This window comes from Psammomys obesus, unplaced genomic scaffold (assembly GCF_907164565.1).
Source record: "Psammomys obesus unplaced genomic scaffold, mPsaObe1.curated_primary_1811, whole genome shotgun sequence".
Taxonomy (NCBI): Eukaryota; Metazoa; Chordata; class Mammalia; order Rodentia; family Muridae; genus Psammomys; species Psammomys obesus.
The window spans coordinates 27,519,496-27,536,855 of record NW_026585644.1 but is presented as its reverse complement, the minus strand read 5'-3'; the positions used below and the strand labels follow the sequence as shown (position 1 = coordinate 27,536,855).

At 50.6% G+C, this 17,360-nt stretch overlaps 1 protein-coding gene across 1 annotated transcript; it reads left to right on the top strand.

The window, feature by feature from the left end:
* Positions 1 to 4,271: 4,271 nt before the first annotated feature.
* On the top strand, positions 4,272 to 10,756 carry Osr1 (odd-skipped related transcription factor 1). Its single transcript, XM_055622854.1, has 3 exons — positions 4,272 to 4,519; positions 8,796 to 9,498; positions 10,219 to 10,756. The coding sequence occupies exons 2-3, from the start codon at positions 8,834 to 8,836 to the stop codon at positions 10,352 to 10,354; spliced, it is 801 nt and encodes a 266-aa protein (XP_055478829.1). The 5' UTR covers positions 4,272 to 4,519; positions 8,796 to 8,833; the 3' UTR covers positions 10,355 to 10,756.
* Positions 10,757 to 17,360: the final 6,604 nt, after the last annotated feature.

Genomic DNA, 17,360 nt, shown 5'->3' with positions numbered 1-17,360 from the left:
GAAAAAAAAAAAAAAAAAAAAAAAAAAAAAAAAAAAAAAGGTTTCTAACCTCATTTTTTTAAACCTCTACCCTACCCTTTGCACACATTTTGTACAAGTAATTATCATTTCATTTTTACCGAACAGAGAGTATAGAGTATGACCAGAGTTCGTGCAATCTCGGGTGTATATTCATATTTCCTAAGTTTCCTTCAGAAAGAAACAAAGACAAAGGTAGTTACCCACGCTGGTGTCTGTTTATGTCTATTAACAGTTAGAAGATGCTTCGATGTTCAAAAGGAACTTAGGATGCGGGACGGTGTTCACTTTCCCTTTCAGTTTGGGTATCATAACTTGTCTGTCGCTGTCACAACAGTAAAACATCCGCTGTAGCATCATCCGTAGGCTTTAATTCTCTGAACCCTGGATGGCGTTTTCAGAAGTGTTAGGGTTGCAAATGCTTACAGAAACTGTGTTATCGCCCTCCGGAGTTTAACCCCTCCTCCTCCGAGCTGGATTTTGACCTGATTGACTCTAATGGTTCCAGAGGAACTATCGAGCCATTACAATTCATCATCTAAATGAATACAGAGGGAAAGCTAGATTTCCTAGCTATTTGAAAGTTCCGATCCTGCATATGGACAGGGGTGGTAATGAGAAGACTCCTCTCCCCAAGACGTCCATAATGTGGTTACAGAAAAGTTTGCTGTAGAAGCCACACTCGGCAAATGTTAAGTAAATTCCACTTAGCAGGGTGAGGTATGTGGGCAGTGTGGAGAGGTAAGGTTCATGATTTAAAAAAAAAAAAATCAAAAACAAAAACAAACAAACAAACAAAATGAGTGGAGACCACCCAAACCAATTTTAGCTCCAAGACAAGCTGTGTGCCTTTTCCTTTCCTGATGAGCGGAAAGGGGCTGGGGTTAAGATAGGACAAGGGGAGGGCATCCCAGATACAGCACTGCTTCCTTCGCTTCGGAAAAAGTCAGGCTGGACTCACAGAAACAGCTGCACTGTGCGGTCAAAGTTCGAGAAGAGTCTCCCCCACAGGGCTGGGGATCGCGCTCCGGCTGGGCTGGACTCTACCTGGACCAGGATGAACTCGGCAGCACTCGCCGGGCCCAGTGCTAGAGCCCTTATTTCTTCAGCGGGTATTCATACCCAAGGCGATCAACTCCCGGCGGAAGTTCAGTCCTAGGAGTTCAGCCCCGGGAGCCAAGCAGCAGGCAGTGGCCAAGGGAGTCAGAACGTAGCGTTAAGCACCAAGTCGCGGGGGCTGCAGACCGCGGACTTGATGGGAGCCTAGAGCCTACGCTGTGGTCTCTGTAGGTGGAAGCTCTGAGGGGCGGAGTTCGTGGACCCCAGGAATGAGGCGTTGGTGGAATACGAGTTTCCTAGCTTTCACTGGGCTCCTGGGCTGAGAGGACCAACAGGACCTCTCGGTACAAGCCCTCTAAGGCGTGTAATAAGTGTGAAATATGACGTCCTGGAGAATTTTTAAACGAATCTAACTTCTTCAAAAGGTGCCCCTGTCTTCCTAGGTATTCTGGACCCTGCCCTCCACCTACTTGTTCATATCCTGCTTAGTCTGGCCAACTTCTTTTAAACAGACAAGAACATCTCAGTCGTCGCTCTCTTTTGCACAGAGCGTGGAAAGGTCCTCGGGCTTCCCGGGTTTCTTCCCAAAGTCCCACCCAGAAGAAAACAGGACGCTGGGTGGGGGGGCTCCAGTACATTTAGGAACCACGCTTTGGGGGCGCTTTTCGCCAAGGGACTCACCGTGGGATGGAGCACTTCCCTGCTTCTAGGGTATCTTGAATTTCGATTCCTAGTGCTCAGAGGCTGTGGCCGACCAAGGAAACAGCCCTTTAGTAGCCAGGGATCCAAGCCTATTGAAGTGACCTCAGTACCCAGGTACACAGCCATGCACAGTCCTGCCCTGCTTTATTAACCGCCCCCCCCCCCCCCCCCAAAAAAAAAAGATTTGAAAGCCAAAGCCTGATGTCCCGACCTTGTTTCCCCACCTTCCTTCCAGTCCTCTCAGTTCTAGGGTTTGCACAGAGGCCAGATCAGTTTTTCCAGGTAAAGGCAGCATCAAACAGCACCCCCCACCCCAGCATGTTCTTTCCCTAGAATAAGAGCACTGCCTCACCAATGTTGGTAACACATTGACCCCCTATACAACCTGCTCCTTCCCCACACACTGGTGGAGGCAACAGGGCTATTTGGGGATCATGCTATCTGAAGGTCCCTGGAATTATAAGGCACATTGGCCAGTCTTTTTTATTTTATCTTATTTATTTATTATTTGTTTGTATGATGGAGAATCCAGTTGTGAGGAATCCCCAGCAGGAGATGGGGTGTAGATTCCTCAGGAGGTTCTTTACATTATCTTTACATTAGATGTCCCCTTGTTCTTCTCAAGTGTATACCAGTCAATCGCCAGGGGCTTTATTTTGTTTAACTCTTTTGGGAAACTCTGGCTCCTGGTATGAAATGTCTCCAAACATTGCCTACTTTGTGAACCTGAGGCTGGCACCCAGGAACCCCTTTAGCCAAAGTGGAAGGAAATCTGTGGAAGTCCTGGAATGTCTGACTGGTGTTTTTAGTTCTGTGTTATGTCAGCTCTTGGAAGTGGGTGATCTCAGCTCCCTTCTGCTCCAAGGGGCAGCATTCTGGTCAGGAGGTGAGTTGCCAGCACTGACAACTGCTAAGATTCGAAGCACATAGGCAGCTTAGGTGGCTTTCTTCCTTGGACACTAAACAGAGGGATGCTGCAAGTGAGGCTCTTGAGTAAAGTATAGCCCCGCCTCTCTTGCTCTTTGCTAGCCAAAGCTAGCCACAGGCTGGAAACCAGGTTCTGTTCTAAAGGCTTTCGAATACCAAGTTTGTTTCGTTATTCAATTCACTTCCTGGATGACAGGATTTAGACTGTGCGAGGATGAGTCCACTGACAAACTGTAAGGGCCCAGTGACCCTTCCTCTAGGCGGAGGGAGGCTGGGGCGAAGGGACATGGCTCATCCTCCCTCAACATGCTCTAGATTAGGAATCAAGCTCAAGGAAATCACATCAGATCAGCGCTGCACACCAAAGCTGAAAAGTGAGAGGGAGGGCACTTTTCTAAAAGGACTGTTTCGACGTGTAAGAGAGGCATCTGGTCCCCAGGAAGCGGTGTGTTGTGTGTGTGTGTGTGTGTGTGTGTGTGTGTGTGTGTGTGTGCGCGCCATTCTGCAGTAGCAACTCTGGGACAAATTCAGGAAGCCAAGGCAGAAATCCTTACCTACTTCCACGAAGAAGCCAGGTCAGGCATTCCAGAAAGGTGGCTGGAGGCATGAGGGCTGCCTGGGGTCAACTGTAGGTCAGTCCTAGGGATCAATAGTATAGAGGGATAGTGTGTGTGTGGGGGGGCGTATGGAAGGCGCAGGCAGCCAGGAGGCAGTTGTTCTAGGCCAGAGCCGCGCGACTCCCTCTACAAACTCAACCCTAACCAGCTCCCTAGACCCAGAGGTCCCAGTGCCCCAGCTGCTCTCTAAACTCCCATCCGCTCTAAAACGCTTCTGCGACTGGAGCTTTCGAGTGGAATCCCAGGGAGGTCTGAGTTCCAGGGAACTAGCTCTCCTTTCCGCAAGCTCTGCCACGGATGTTTCCGTGGGACTCCACACCCCAGGGTCTGTGGTCAGCCATAGGCGCTCGCTGCAGTCAGTAATCTCTGCCCTTCCGCACCAGGAACTAGCCAGCTCTGCCAGAGTCACCGCCCAGGACCCATGCGTTCACTATCTGGTGTCAGAGCTCTGCTCCACACCCAGAGGTCTGTCGTCTCTGGGAGGAGATTCTAAGAGGAGCAGCAAATTTGCCAGGCTACAAAACTGCGTGTGTGTCTAAGGTGCTGGTGTCTGGACATGCGGGGCTTCTTTCCGCTTTCACAGGCATAAACTGAGTCCCCCAAACCCACAGCAGAACTCTGAAATGCTCGGTTCTAGCCCTCTCCTGTCAGGTTGGAACTGTTTCCTCTACTGCCTGCCCTTATGTGTCTTTTTTAAAAATTACAGAAAGTGTCGAGTGTGTACTGTCGGGGAGGGGACACCGGTTGGAGAAGCTGAGGGCAGGCTAGCGCAGCTGCCAAAGTCGGCTGCCCGGGTCAGCAAAACTTTGTTTCCCAGTGCGCAGGCGCAGGCAGAGTTGGGGGGCAGGGGAGGGAGGGGAGGAATCTCGAGGCAGGGGCGGGAGGGGTAGGGGGTGGTGGATTAAAATAAGTAGGCGGCTCGGTGCTAAAGGATGAGTGAGACGTAGCTCGGCCTCTCCTCGGCAAGTTCTCACCGGCTCGGGTTTGGGAGAAAAGCTCACCAGACCCCGGCCGCAGGACTCCGGGGTTGCGGAGCGCTCGCGTGCGTCGGGCGCTCGGGGTCCCTGCCGCTAGAGAAGCAGCGTCGGGACTCCAGCTCGCCAGAGGTGCCAGTGGACTCCAGAGTCTCTGGTTTTTCGAGTCCAGCGCGGCGAGCCTCGCAAACAAGCTCTGCCCGGGGACTTCGGCTGAACAAGGTAACTGCAGCCCTGGGGCGCCTGGGCTCAGCGAGGCGAAGGCAGGCACGGCTCCCGGCTCCTCGTAGTAACTGGTGCCTTCTCTTTTCGCTGTTCCCCAGAGGCAGTTCCTCCTGCCAAAGGAAGGCTGCAGGCTCTTTGTGAAAGTGAGAGCGGTTGCTGCATCAGGTTTATGGGGATGCTGGTTCAAGGATTTCTAACCCTGGGTCCCGATTTGGCCTCTGACCTCGGGAGGAAGGAGGGGACAGACAGGCCTGGGCCATTGAAAACAGCCGCGCTGGGGTAGGCAGAGTTCCGCTAAGGTGTCCACAGGTTTTGGAAGGTAGTCTGCGTCTGCGGGCTCCCTTTAAGAAACGAGAGCAACTTCAGCGAGCACACGCTTTTGCAGGGTGCCTCTTTAAATTCAGACTGACCTGAGGAAGGGGGAGAGGATGCGGATGGTCATTATCTAAGCCCACAGCACCCGGGACAGGTGCATTGCCCTAACCGTGTTCCGCTTTAATGCCAGTTGCTCCTTAGACTGGAAGCCCGCAGACCCCCAAGACCTCAGCTACCCGGCATCTTACCACTGCCTCGCAGCTGGGCTCTCTGTTTGGGATGATCTCGACTGGAGGGTTCCAGGGCGTCCTCCGGCCTGCAGCTCCTAACCTTTGATTGTCTCCAGGGTAGGGATCCACTCTGGGGGCACAAAGGAAGATTGTTTTCTAACTGGGGAGCCGAACACCCCCGAAGCAGAACCATTGTGAGGCTGCCTAGATCTTTAGGGTGGGGATTCCTTTGCTCTCTTGGTAGTTGCCCAACCCCAGGCTTAAGCGGGGGAAAGATGCGACCCGAAAAGAGAAAGGAGGTGAGGGCTAAAGGAATCCTACTTTTCCCCAGCGGTAATCCCTAGTAAGAATAAAACTATTCCGAGGTGCGCAGCCCTTTCTCAGCAGCCCAGGCACAAGCCGGGTGGGCTCAGAGCAGAGTTTAGCTGCAATGGATTCTTAGGGGCAATAATCCGATGAATTTCATCCGGGGTGGGACCTGCAAGTTGGCTCTTTGAAAGAGAACCACGTGCAAAGCTCTTCTCCGGGTTTCACAGCCTCCCAGGGAAGGAGTGGGCTGGCTGACAGGGATGGGGGAGCAACGAAGACTGACAACTGGTTGGTAGATGGTCTATCACAGGCTCTCCGGAAAGTAATTGCGGTTTCATTAAGACTGGGAAGCCGACTCCTGGGGACACAGCGGGCATCCCGGTATAGCAGAAAGGCAAACGAATCCTTCGATCTCGTTTGTTGGAAAACTGCAGCCGAAATGGGTTCCTTCCATCTCATTTGCTGAAAAACAAACAAACAAACAAACAAACAAACAAACAAACCACGCAGCCGAAGTATCGGTGCTGTTCAGTCCACTGGACCTGGATCCTGAATCCTCTCACCATTCAAATGGGGATTCGGTGTCAAGGATGATTTGGGGGGGTGTAGCTGGGCTCCTTCAGGCACAAGCTCGTGGGGCTCGCTCTGTCCTCATTAATGCAAGCAGTTAACTCGCTCACGCTCAATTAGCCCCGAATAAACCACTTTAATAGGCTGCTCACTTCATTAATGCCCTGCAAAAGGCTGGCGGCAGACGCGGGATTGGCGTTACATTGCAAGAGGGACAGGAATGATTGTGCCGCACAGGGACCCCTGCCTCTGAGGCGCGAATTGGATTCACTACAGCGAGTCAGGACACTTAACAGTGCTTCCCCAGTCTCCAGGCCTAAGCTCCAGTTCGGATGGATGCTGGGCCTTAAAAGAGTCGGTCCCTGCCCCGTAAAAAGATGAAAAAGGTCAGGTCAGGGTGGGGGTGGGGTGTCACTGGGGCTGGCGAGGCCGGGTGTTTGTCTCATGTTTTCAGGCCACAGAGGCGTATCTGCAACTATGTTTTGCTCTTAGCCGCGTGAAACCAGATTTTGTATTCGGTCCATTTTTTAGTACTGATGTAAAGAGCCACGTTTCGAACGAAATTCGTCCGCGGGGAAAGCTGGTGGCGTGACCCTGGAATCCCAGGACTCAGAAAGCTACGGAAAATAAACTGCTTGGTCCGCTGAGAAAAATAAGCGGAGTGTTGGAGGAAACAAGATCAGGCCTCTCCAGACTTTCTGGCTTCTTGGGGAAGGCGAGGAAAAGTCAGGCGAAGTTTGTGGGTTCTCCCCAGCCCAGTGGTTCAAGCCAGAGTCCTGCAGCCACCATCACTAGTTGACTTCCCATAGGACTAGCAGGAGAGAAGTTGGTGTGGCCTCCTCATGCCCCTTGCTGGCTCCAATAGATCCTAAGATAAGGATCTAATTTCCAGTGCCTGGAAGGGAGAGAAACCAGGATGGCAAATCAAAGGGCATTCAACCAGCCTAAGTTCTGCATGGCTTTGAAGTTGGAGTCCACCTCCTCCTCTCCATCCCCAACCCAAAGGGGTCCCCAGCTTCCTCTTCAGCCTAGTTGTGCTTTGCTTTCTCCTTGTCCCAGATCATTTGTCTGGCACAGGTTTTTATGAGTCGAGTAGTAGAGAAGGCTGGTGCAGAGTATGTGTGGTTGCTACCCAGGTTGGAGCTCAGCAGATTTGCTCTTCCCTTACCTGGAAAATGAATTACAGGCAAATTCCAGCCAGCCTGCTCTTGTGCTTTGGGCAGCTGTCACCCTCAGAAATATATCTTTCTTTAGATCTAGCTGTGCTACCAGCCACCTTCCTGCTGTTTTCTAGAGAGGTTTTCTAGGTAGGGTATCCTCAGTTCATCCTCTCCAAACAGGCTCTGTGCATCTCTAGACCAGACAGGCATTCTAGAGCCCCAAGCAGAGGCTGAAGGTGTGAAGACAGAGACATTCCAGGGAAAGGGACACTTCAGACAGAGGAAAGAAGTAAGAAAGAGAGGTACAGGGTCAAGGAAGAAATCAGAAGCCAGGAACTAGCACTGGGAAGGGAGAAGGACCTTATGAAGACCCTGCTCTGACAATCACCTGAGCATTGCCATTGAACCCCAACCAAAGAAGCTTCCCAAGGGTCCTAGTGTTTTTGGCTTTTCTACTTTTGTTTTCCTTTCCCACCATATAGACACAAATTAGAAATGTCCAGAGTGGCAGAGGAAACCCCCCCCCCAATATACTTTTCCATGTATACTGAGGAACTTGAGCAAGGTGGCCAGAAGACACCAGCTCTGGAGCCCCTAGTCGCTTTGGCATGGTACACCTTGGATCTTACACAAGAACCCCGATGAACTTACATTCAGAGAGAAAACTGAGCACAGCAGTGAAGGCCTGGCTGGCTTTAGTGCTCCTACCTGCACACGCTGACCTTGCTGAAGGTTCTCAGCAGACCTAAGGAGACTGAGCACCAGAGAAAACCTGCTCCTCTCTGCTACGAGCATCCTTGAGCTCCTTCCTGTGGAATTGCAACTTGTTTGACAGAGAACAGGAACTGAGCATGGGTGTTAGTACCTTTTCTTGAAATGAGGATGACCTACCGTCAGAGCTTAGGGAGTCAGTCCTCAAAGAGCTACCAAGAGGACAGAGTCCTCAGGGCTCAGGGATTATAAGGCACATAAGGTGCATTATAAGGTCCAAATGAGAGTTTTAAAGTTGATGGCATGATTCTTTTGGCTTCTGGAAACCAAACCCCCACCCCCATCCCCGCCAAACACCAAAACAAAACAAAACACCTTAACCTGCAGGAGCTGGGTGGTACGCGTAGTTGAAGCCTCCTGCATTTTGTACAGGGCTGTCCCATAGAACACTGGCAGTTCTACTTTGTCTCTGAACCTTTCTTGTTGATTCTGAATCAACAAGGACCTTAATGTGTAAGTGTGCTCTCCAAATTCTGTTACTGTTGCAGGGTGGTGTAATTATGTGTGGCTCCAAGTTTGCCTGAAAGTAGATATCTGGTGTCTGCATGCCGTGCCGGAGTTCCTAAGCTTTCCTTTTTCCTGGTTGACAGCAGGCTTTGTTTTAAGTTTGCTTGTATCTGACTTAAAAAAAAAAAAAACTTAGATGCCCTTTGATTGCTCTGTCAACATCGATGTTTCTTCCGGACACCAATTGGAGGGAGTCTGACCATCAATGGAGGGCTCTGGCCAGACAGCTCTCCCACATCTTATGTGCTCATCTGTTCTGAGAGGGCACTGGGTTCGTGGCTGAGGTTTTCAATTCCCAGCTCCTTGCCCTAAGGGAAGGAGAGGGTCTAGGTGCACTGGAATTCCGAAGGAAGCTGACTTACTTTGAATATCTCTTTGGCTCTCTCCCCACCCTTCTTCCTGTCTTTGCAGGTCGATAATTGAAATCATTGCAGTGACCAGCTACAAAAATGGGCAGCAAAACCTTGCCGGCACCGGTGCCCATCCACCCATCCCTGCAGCTCACCAATTACTCTTTCCTTCAAGCAGTGAACGGTCTGCCCACAGTGCCCTCGGACCACCTGCCCAACCTGTACGGTTTCAGTGCTCTGCACGCCGTGCACCTGCACCAGTGGACGCTGGGCTACCCAGCCATGCACTTGCCGCGTTCCTCTTTTTCGAAAGTGCCAGGTGCGGTGTCCAGCCTGATGGACGCTCGCTTCCAGCTGCCCGCCTTTCCCTGGTTTCCTCACGTCATCCACCCTAAGCCAGAGATCACCGCGGCGGGCGGCGGTGCAGCGCTTAAGACCAAGCCCCGCTTTGATTTCGCTAACCTGGCCTTGGCTGCCACACAAGAGGATCCCACCAAGCTTGGCCGAGGGGAGGGCCCTGGCTCCCCTGCAGGTGGGCTGGGCGCCCTCCTGGACGTGACCAAGCTATCCCCGGAAAAGAAGCCAACCAGGGGACGCCTGCCTTCCAAGACCAAGAAGGAGTTCGTCTGCAAGTTCTGTGGGCGCCACTTCACTAAGTCCTATAACCTACTTATCCACGAGCGGACGCACACCGATGAGAGGCCCTACACCTGTGACATCTGCCACAAAGCCTTCCGGAGGCAGGACCACCTACGGGATCACAGGTTCGACCCCGAGGCACAGCGGGTGGCCGCAGAGGGATTTGTTTTGGCTGCTCCGGTCTGCTAACCCCTCCCTCTCCCCCCCCTAAGGTTCCTAAGAGTCCCTAGTGGCTATAAGCATTTCCACACCTCGGGGGTGGGGGTGGTCTCTAAAATCATGAATGAGCTCCTCCTACGCCCAGTTGGTCCCCGCTCCAGGACAGGAAAGGTTTCAGAACGCGGTGGAAGAAATACGGAAACGAATAGAACCTAAGATCGGGTCTTCACAAGGTCCGGTCTCTTTGTCCTTTTCCCAGTCCCCGGAGGAGACGGTCCAATAGGCTTACATGGAATGTCTGAGAGATTTGGGACTGGGCCCTTGGGATAGGAACTCAGAAACGTTTTAGTTTTAGTTAATTTCGTGCATTTTGGGTTTTTAAGAATATTTGAGCTAGTGACTACTTCACTTTCAGGGCAGATCTGGAAACTGCCCACAGGTCTGTTGATTGATCTTCAGTTGTTGACGCCACCTTTAAAGAGGTGCTTACTACTTATTACCCCCAGGAAAGCAGGTGATCTTTCTGTCCCTTCAAGTCGTCACTCCTACCCATGTCCTCGGTGTGTCGTTTGGTCCTCTTGTCCCCTTTGCCTGTATCCACAAACACCTTCACAGCAGTGGGAAGGGAATCTCGGTCCGCCAGCCATTCATAAACATTACATTATGTTGTCTGTCTCCACCCTTAGATACATTCACTCCAAAGAGAAGCCTTTCAAGTGTCAAGAGTGCGGAAAAGGATTCTGCCAGTCCCGGACTCTCGCGGTCCACAAGACGCTACACTCACAAGTGAAGGAGCTCAAAACCTCCAAGATCAAATGCTAAATGAACAGAGCCTGCGGGGCACCAGGACCCGGGGACGTGCTGCAGCCCGCCTTCCCTTCCGGAGGGACCCGCGCTGAGGGCGACTCTGCGGGCAGCGGGAGGGGCTCCCGGGATTTTCCTTCCACACCAAGCAACGTTGTCCCCTGGGTCCCCAGCGCTTGTGGCGATCCTGAGCCTCGCCCGGGGCCGTGACTCCTTCAGCCTGGGCAGCTCCCCCAGGACGCGGCTAAACTCTTGGCCAAAAGGCGGTACTCAACTCACGTGGCGGAAGGGGAACTGCATTAAAAACAAACAAAACAAAACAAAACAAAACAAAACAAAACAAAACAAAAAAACAAGAAACGAAAACTCCGCTGAGCCGCAGCGGCGCCTCTCCCAGAAGTATTACTTTTTCTATTGTTATTTTATACGTTTTCTTTACCTCCTCCCCCCCCCCCCCCCCCCCCCACCCCCGACTCTGACCATATAAGCTTGTAAAGTCTTGACTGCGGAGAGGGGAAAAGAAAAGGTCTGCCCGCCCCAGCAATTTCCAGTCCCCGCCTCCCTTCCCCATTGCCCCCCACACCCGGGAGCCTGCGAAAGTGTAATCCTTGTATCTGCTTCTGCCATCCGGCCCCAGGGGCCGCTGGCTCCGAGGGACTCCCGGGCGCTCTGGCTGCGCCGTTGGCCTCCCTTGCTCTGGACACAGAAACCCGGCTGAGGACCAGGCACCCCGGGCTGGGGGGGTGAGGGTGGGGGAGGGGCGGGCCTCCGGCTCCCCGATTCCATCCCTGCGCGCGCGAGCGAGCTGAGCGAGCTGCCGGCCACGAGCCGGACGTTGTATTGCGACTGGCACTTTATGCTGACCATCGGTAAAGGACATTTATCACTGGAGTTTTTTTTTTTTATTTTTTAACTATTAAATAAACGGTTATTTTACAGGCAAGACAGATCGGATGTTCCCTCTCGGACCTCGAGGGGAAAATGCATTTGTTTAGAGAGGAACAGTTTTTACCTGTCAGTTTTTACACGTCAGCTTCTCTCACCTTGTCCTGTTGGGATGCGGTGACAGAGTAAGCCCTGCTCCTCTGGTGTTGATCGACCTCTGTACTCATTTCCTCACTTTTCAGTGTCAGGCCCCTCTGTCTCCTAACTTCTCAAACCGAAAAGCTGTGAGATGCAAGGGACAGAGTCTGCTGCTATTACATCAAGCCGTGAGAAATCCCGGCATCTCCAGGTGCAGGGGTCCTGTGGGGCCCATGAAGGAACAGAGTAAACCCCCCAGGCTTCCCACCCTCACCCCAACTAGCAGCTTTCCAGATTTTGTTTGTTTGTTTGTTTGTTTGTTTTTCTTTTGCTTTGGTGTGAGATCTTTCTTCACAGGGCCTCAAAGCATCTGTCCTCTGTGCCCCCTCTGTGCCCGGACCTCGGCATGTATTCGCAATATGTCCCCCAAAGGACATCCTGGTCTGTTTCCTATGGGAGCCCCTTGCCCTCAGTTCTTGGAGCTTGTCCCCCAGCCAGCCTCATCATAGCTCCAAACCCACGAAGATTCTTCTCAATTTGGAAACCTTGTGAGCGCTCCTGGAGGCGGATGCCCTGGGATCCACCCCTCCCCCAGGCTTAGACAGAGAAATATGAGTTCCCCTTAGGCTAACTCAACCTACCCTTGGGCGTTTAGTTTTCCCACAATTAGAGTCCAGGCGGCCCTGGCTCTCCTGCTTGTGGGGGGCGGAGCTGGGTTCCCGTAGCTCCCGCGCCCAGACCGCCCGACTGCGCAGATGGTGGCGCCCTTGGCCTTTCCCAAACCAAGCTTATCTTCCCCAGCTCCAACTCCTGGCACTACAAAGTGGTGGGGGACCACTGCGTTGTTCTTTTCTGTGTCAGTGACATCAGTGACCCAAACCCCAGGCTCAAGCATGGTCTCACGGACTGAGAAAGCAGGGGTGCAGTGGTTAAAATGCTCTAGCCCTTTAAGGCCTGCCTTGCTGGAGCCTCTTCAGGGAATGCTACTAAACCCTGTGGAGACCAGACCTCAGCACTCCAGGAACCCAATTTAGAGTTAAGGCCTTGGCCTGGCCAGGCTGGATGAGCACTATTAACATCGTTGGAGGCAGTACATCCCCCGCCCCGCCCCCGCCCCTGCTGGAGGGACAGACCAGGACGGTTGTCCCAGGACTGGGGTGCTTGCTTGTGTGTTCCTTTCTACAACCTTAAGAAACTTTGCCGTAGCACCTGTCCATTATTCATCAGGGTATCATGCGTCTCCCTCAAAAACTTCTTCACTGGTCTCAGGCTCTGCATGCCAATGAACAGTGTGCCTGGTCAGGGGTGCTGGTCTATGAGATTTCCCTTTGACTGGCAAGTACCCAGTGTCTTCCACCAAGATCCCAAAGGGAATGAAGTCCTTCTCTGAGAGTCTTAAGGCCTTTGGGTTCCTTGAAGGGCTCTTGATTTTAGTTTTGGAACCCAGGGTCAACCAGGCCAGTTACAGGGGGTTCCTTTTTGTGGCCCAGTGAGGAGGAGCATCTTGTTTATAGGATAGGAGTGTACACACACACACACACACAGAGAGAGAGGGAGAGAGACAGAGAGAGAGAGAGAGAGAGAGGAGAGGAGAGTGTGTGTGTGCATTTTGAGCCCTTTCTGGAAAGAGCCATATTTATGTATTTCTGGATTCTGTTCTCCCAGGGCAGACTACCACAGCTGTCCCCTCACTCCTTTCAGGACACTCAGAACCTCTGCAGTTAGCCAGGCCCCCGGGACATCATTAATGCTGTGGAATGTTCCAGAAGGTTTACTTGGGATGTTTTCCTTTTTGGCACATTCCCCTTCTGGCACCATGAATCCCAAGCCCCACCCCGGGTCCAGAGGCTGAGAGACTTTCAATATCAAACATGCCTCTTCAGAAGAATGGACTTCCTGGGGCAGAAGTTTTAACATGGTGGAAGGGAATGGGGCACTGGTCTAGGCAAAAATACCCAGACTACTGAGGATACCACATGGTGCTCTCATGGTGTGAAACCAGAGCCCAGTTTTTAGTAGCATTTGCTCCAAGCATGGACAAGATTGCGCAGCAGCAGTGATTGCAGGTGAGATCATTCAACAGGCTACAAGTTTGGAGAGATGTGATTGGGGACAGTATCTCATCTGGTACCCAGTATGCCTTTTACATAAAACACAGGCAGGGACTTGTGCCCTGCCAGCCCAGCCCATGCAGAAGCCTCCCACTTTGGCTCCCTCCCTCTCCCCACATGCAAGTACTGCAAGCTCAGGAGGAACTCTGCAGCCACAGCAATGCTCTCAAGGGACAGAGAGACAGAGAGTCAAAGACAGACACACAGATAGAAACAGAAAAAGAGTTTTTTCTTGCCTGCTCCAACTCTTCCCCTATACTCTTAGAAAACCCTAGCTTCCCTATCCTTGGCCCCATACCCCACCAAAGGAAACTCTTCTTGGTTCTCTCCCCCCTTCTGTTCTCTGTATCTCCTCTTCTCTTCTTCCTCTCTCCCTCTCCTTTTCTACCCCCTCTCCCATGAGTGTGTGTGTGTGTGTGTGTGTGTGTGTGTGTGTACCCCTGTGTACTTGCTGGCCTGTCTCCCTCTCTCTCTGGCCGGAGGTGCACTCTGGGACTTGCCAGAGAGCTGGAGGGACAACTTGAAGGTCTTGTGTGGGAGGTAGAGGCCCTACCCTATCAGGCCTTGGGTGATCCCTTTGGAGGGTAGAAGCTTTGGGGGATCCTTGGTGCATCTTAGAGTCCTAGTTAGGAAGAGAGCAGAAGCATTCTGGGAGACAGAACAGCCTTCAAGGATTTCTTAGGGGGAAGAAGTTCAGATTCCTACAATTTCTGGAACTTTGGGGTTTGCAGGAATACAGAAAGCTTTGCCCTAGCCCCTGGGTTTACTGTTCACAGGGAAGCAGAAAGACTGGCAAAAAGGTATGGTGATTCATTTTTTTTTATTATTGATTATTATTATTAGTTACATTTTATTAACTGTATCCCAGCTGTATCCCACTCCCTTATTCCCTCCCAATCCCACCGGTATGGTGATTCTTGATGTCACCTCAGTTTCAAGAATGCTAGACACATTCTTATAATCTCCTAGAATCTGTGTCGCAAAGACAGGCTCATCCCACCTTCCAAGGATATTGTGAGGTCAATGTCTCCTCTTTCAGGCGCAGTGACATCACAATGGCCTTTGGCCAGTTCCCAAAGGCACCTTAACAACTATGGCTGCAACGAATTAATACAGTTTTAGGAAATCACAAACCAGTTCTGCCTGGAGCAGTGATGCCCACTCATCCCTGCCATGCCCTTGGAGGCGTATCAAATACTTCCGACTCCAACAAGATCCTCAGACCCCAGGCACTGGCAGGTGCCCCGCGTGGCGAGTCGTGGCGGCAGCCTTCTCCTAGGGATTCCAGCAAGGATTTAAGCAGTCTCAGACCACACGGGTTCCAGCGCCAGCTACCGCTGTGCGATCAGCCCATGCAGACCCCTCCCACTTTGGGTGCCTCCCCCCACCCCCTACGCAAGTGCTGTAAGCGCAGGCGCAGGAGGAACTCTGCAGCCCCGGTCAAGACTGCTGGAACTCTGAGCTTGGGGTAGTTGCATTTGGTTTTCCACCTTCAGGCATGGCGCAGGACTCTGCATCGGTATCCCATAATAGTCCTGCGCGCTGGAGGTGCAGCACCTGGCAGACTCTTGAGAGCCCGGGAAGGGAAGTCTTCAGTCCAACTTTCTGCCAACAGAAGTGCTTCAGACCTAAGCTTCAGGGAAGGTGTGGCAGGGCTGCGGTACTTCAGAAAATCAATTGCTGTCCCAGCCCTGGGTAGGGTGTCTGAGGCAGAGGTCTCCTCCACCAGAGCCCTGAGAGACTTTTAGAAGCAAGGCAAGTCCTGCCTGGGTCTCCTACCTATTTAACTAGGCTTTCTTTACAGCCAAACAGGCCCAGTTTTCACATTTCTATGGAAACGTTCACCAGGGACACGAAATATTAGTTGGGGTTAAACCTAATGTCAGTGGTGGCGGAAGAATTATCTCCATTTTCTTTGAAACTCTGGGCCAGGAGACTTTCTTTCCTTAAAATACACGATCCTGGGGCAAGTTCCTTCATTTCTGAGCCTCAGTTTTCCTCCAGCAGCTGGGATAATGCTCTCCCATTGCCTCTTTCAGTTGACATAGAGGTAAAAAAGTCCTACGTATTTAATAACAAGTTTATTACTTTAATCAAAAACTGTTGCCTAATGTGACGCAGATCAGCTCCTGCATTTATGAGCCACATAGTGCCAGAAATGCTTTGTCAGTTCTCTGCAGTTGCCTGCCTTTGAAGCTACACTTCTGCTAGGAGAGCTCACTCCCATTTTCACTTTTTGGAAGAGGTTTGGAAGAGGAATTGTGCATGCGTGCATGTGTGTGTGTGTGTGTGTGTGTGTGTGTGTGTGTCTGTGCATGCACCTACATTGGGAGGTAAGAGGAGGACATTGGGTCTCTTCCTCTAACACACTCCTTGCTTTTTGAGACAGGGTCTGTCACTGAACTCAAAGCTTGCTGTTTCTGCTGGACCAGGCTAGCTACTGAGCTCATTAGCCTGAGAAAAGGGGCTTCACAGGATACTCTGGCAGCAGCACAGTAACATCAGCATCCTTCGTCCTTCATTCGCCATAACCCCATTCCTAGCTATTTACAGTCATTCTAGGACAGTGCTAATTTCAGTCTCAGAGATGAGAATACAAGATGGACCCACAGCAGTGGCATGGATGAAGAGTTGAGAGTCTGTGGGTCTTTCTTCTTGTTGTTTGTTTGTTTATATTGCACTTGCTCTCTGCAGCTCAGCTGTCTTTGGCGATATGTAAAGTACAATTAATTTATTTTAAGTGTTTAAATGTTGGCTTCATTGAACCAAGATAAGAAGTTACTGTCATTTTTCATGATAGTGGAATGGATGAATTTTTTTTTCTGTCTCTTGAAAGGGTGGGTACCATTGGGAAGAGGGATGCTTAACTTTTTTGCTTCTCTGGGCTACAGTGGGTGAAGAATTATCCTGGGCTACACATTGTAGAGGTTTCCAATCTGCATGTGTTGTTAGATATACACTTTTATTTTGCTTTACATCATGACAGAAAATTGTCACCTATAAAATTTATACTCTAAAACCATGAAGTTACATCACAAAAATAATCATAAAGTCTCGCGTTTAGAATGTATGTATTGAGCCACATTCACAGATATCCTGGGATATTTGTGTCCCATAGCTGATAAGGTTGGATACCTTTGACTGGGAGCTTGCAGGCATGTGGTGGTATGAAAGAGAAATCATGGGGACTTGGATAGGAAGGAAGTCTAGACTTCAAAGATGACCAAAGAGACAAAGTACTTCCAGAGAATATGATCCTTAAATAAAAAAATTTACTTATGTGGTTGTTTCTCATCTTGTTAATCCGAACAGAGAGCCAAATGCCTCTGTGCAAGCAGATATTAATTACTGTAGTATCTCTAAGTACATGCCAGCTCCTGCAGGCCTCCAGAAGGCCAAGAACAAGCATAGGTCTGATGCTTTGATTATGAAGAACAGTATGGTCCCTAAGGGCAGTTAACAATGATATGTTTACAAAGGACACTCAGAGATGTTTGGAGAAAGTAGAAGAGTTACTATTACCTGTTAGATAAAACCATGTACATTTAATTATATTTTTATATGTAGGAATACATGCCTGCATGTATGTATGTGCACCACATGCACGCTAATGTTCATGGAGACAAAAAGAGGCCATCAGATACTTTGAAATTGGAGCTATAGGGTGTTGTGGGCCTCCTTGTGGGTGCTTGGAACTCAACTCAGGTCTTCTAAGTACTCTTAACTGCTGATCCATTTCTTTAGTACAAGATCTGTATTTTGTAGTTACTTCCATGAATTTCATATGACATATAAGTTTAAAACTTCTTTAATTTTTTGATATTTTTAACCACCACCAATATATATATATATATATATATATATATATATATATATATATATATATATAT

Bases quoted from the DNA above. Each gene is read 5' to 3' on its own strand.
- Osr1 (XM_055622854.1), top strand. From the start codon at position 8,834: ATGGGCAGCAAAACCTTGCCGGCACCGGTGCCCATCCACCCATCCCTG. The intron at 9,499-10,218 runs GTTCGACCCCGA...CTCCACCCTTAG, and splicing joins GACCACCTACGGGATCACAG to ATACATTCACTCCAAAGAGA.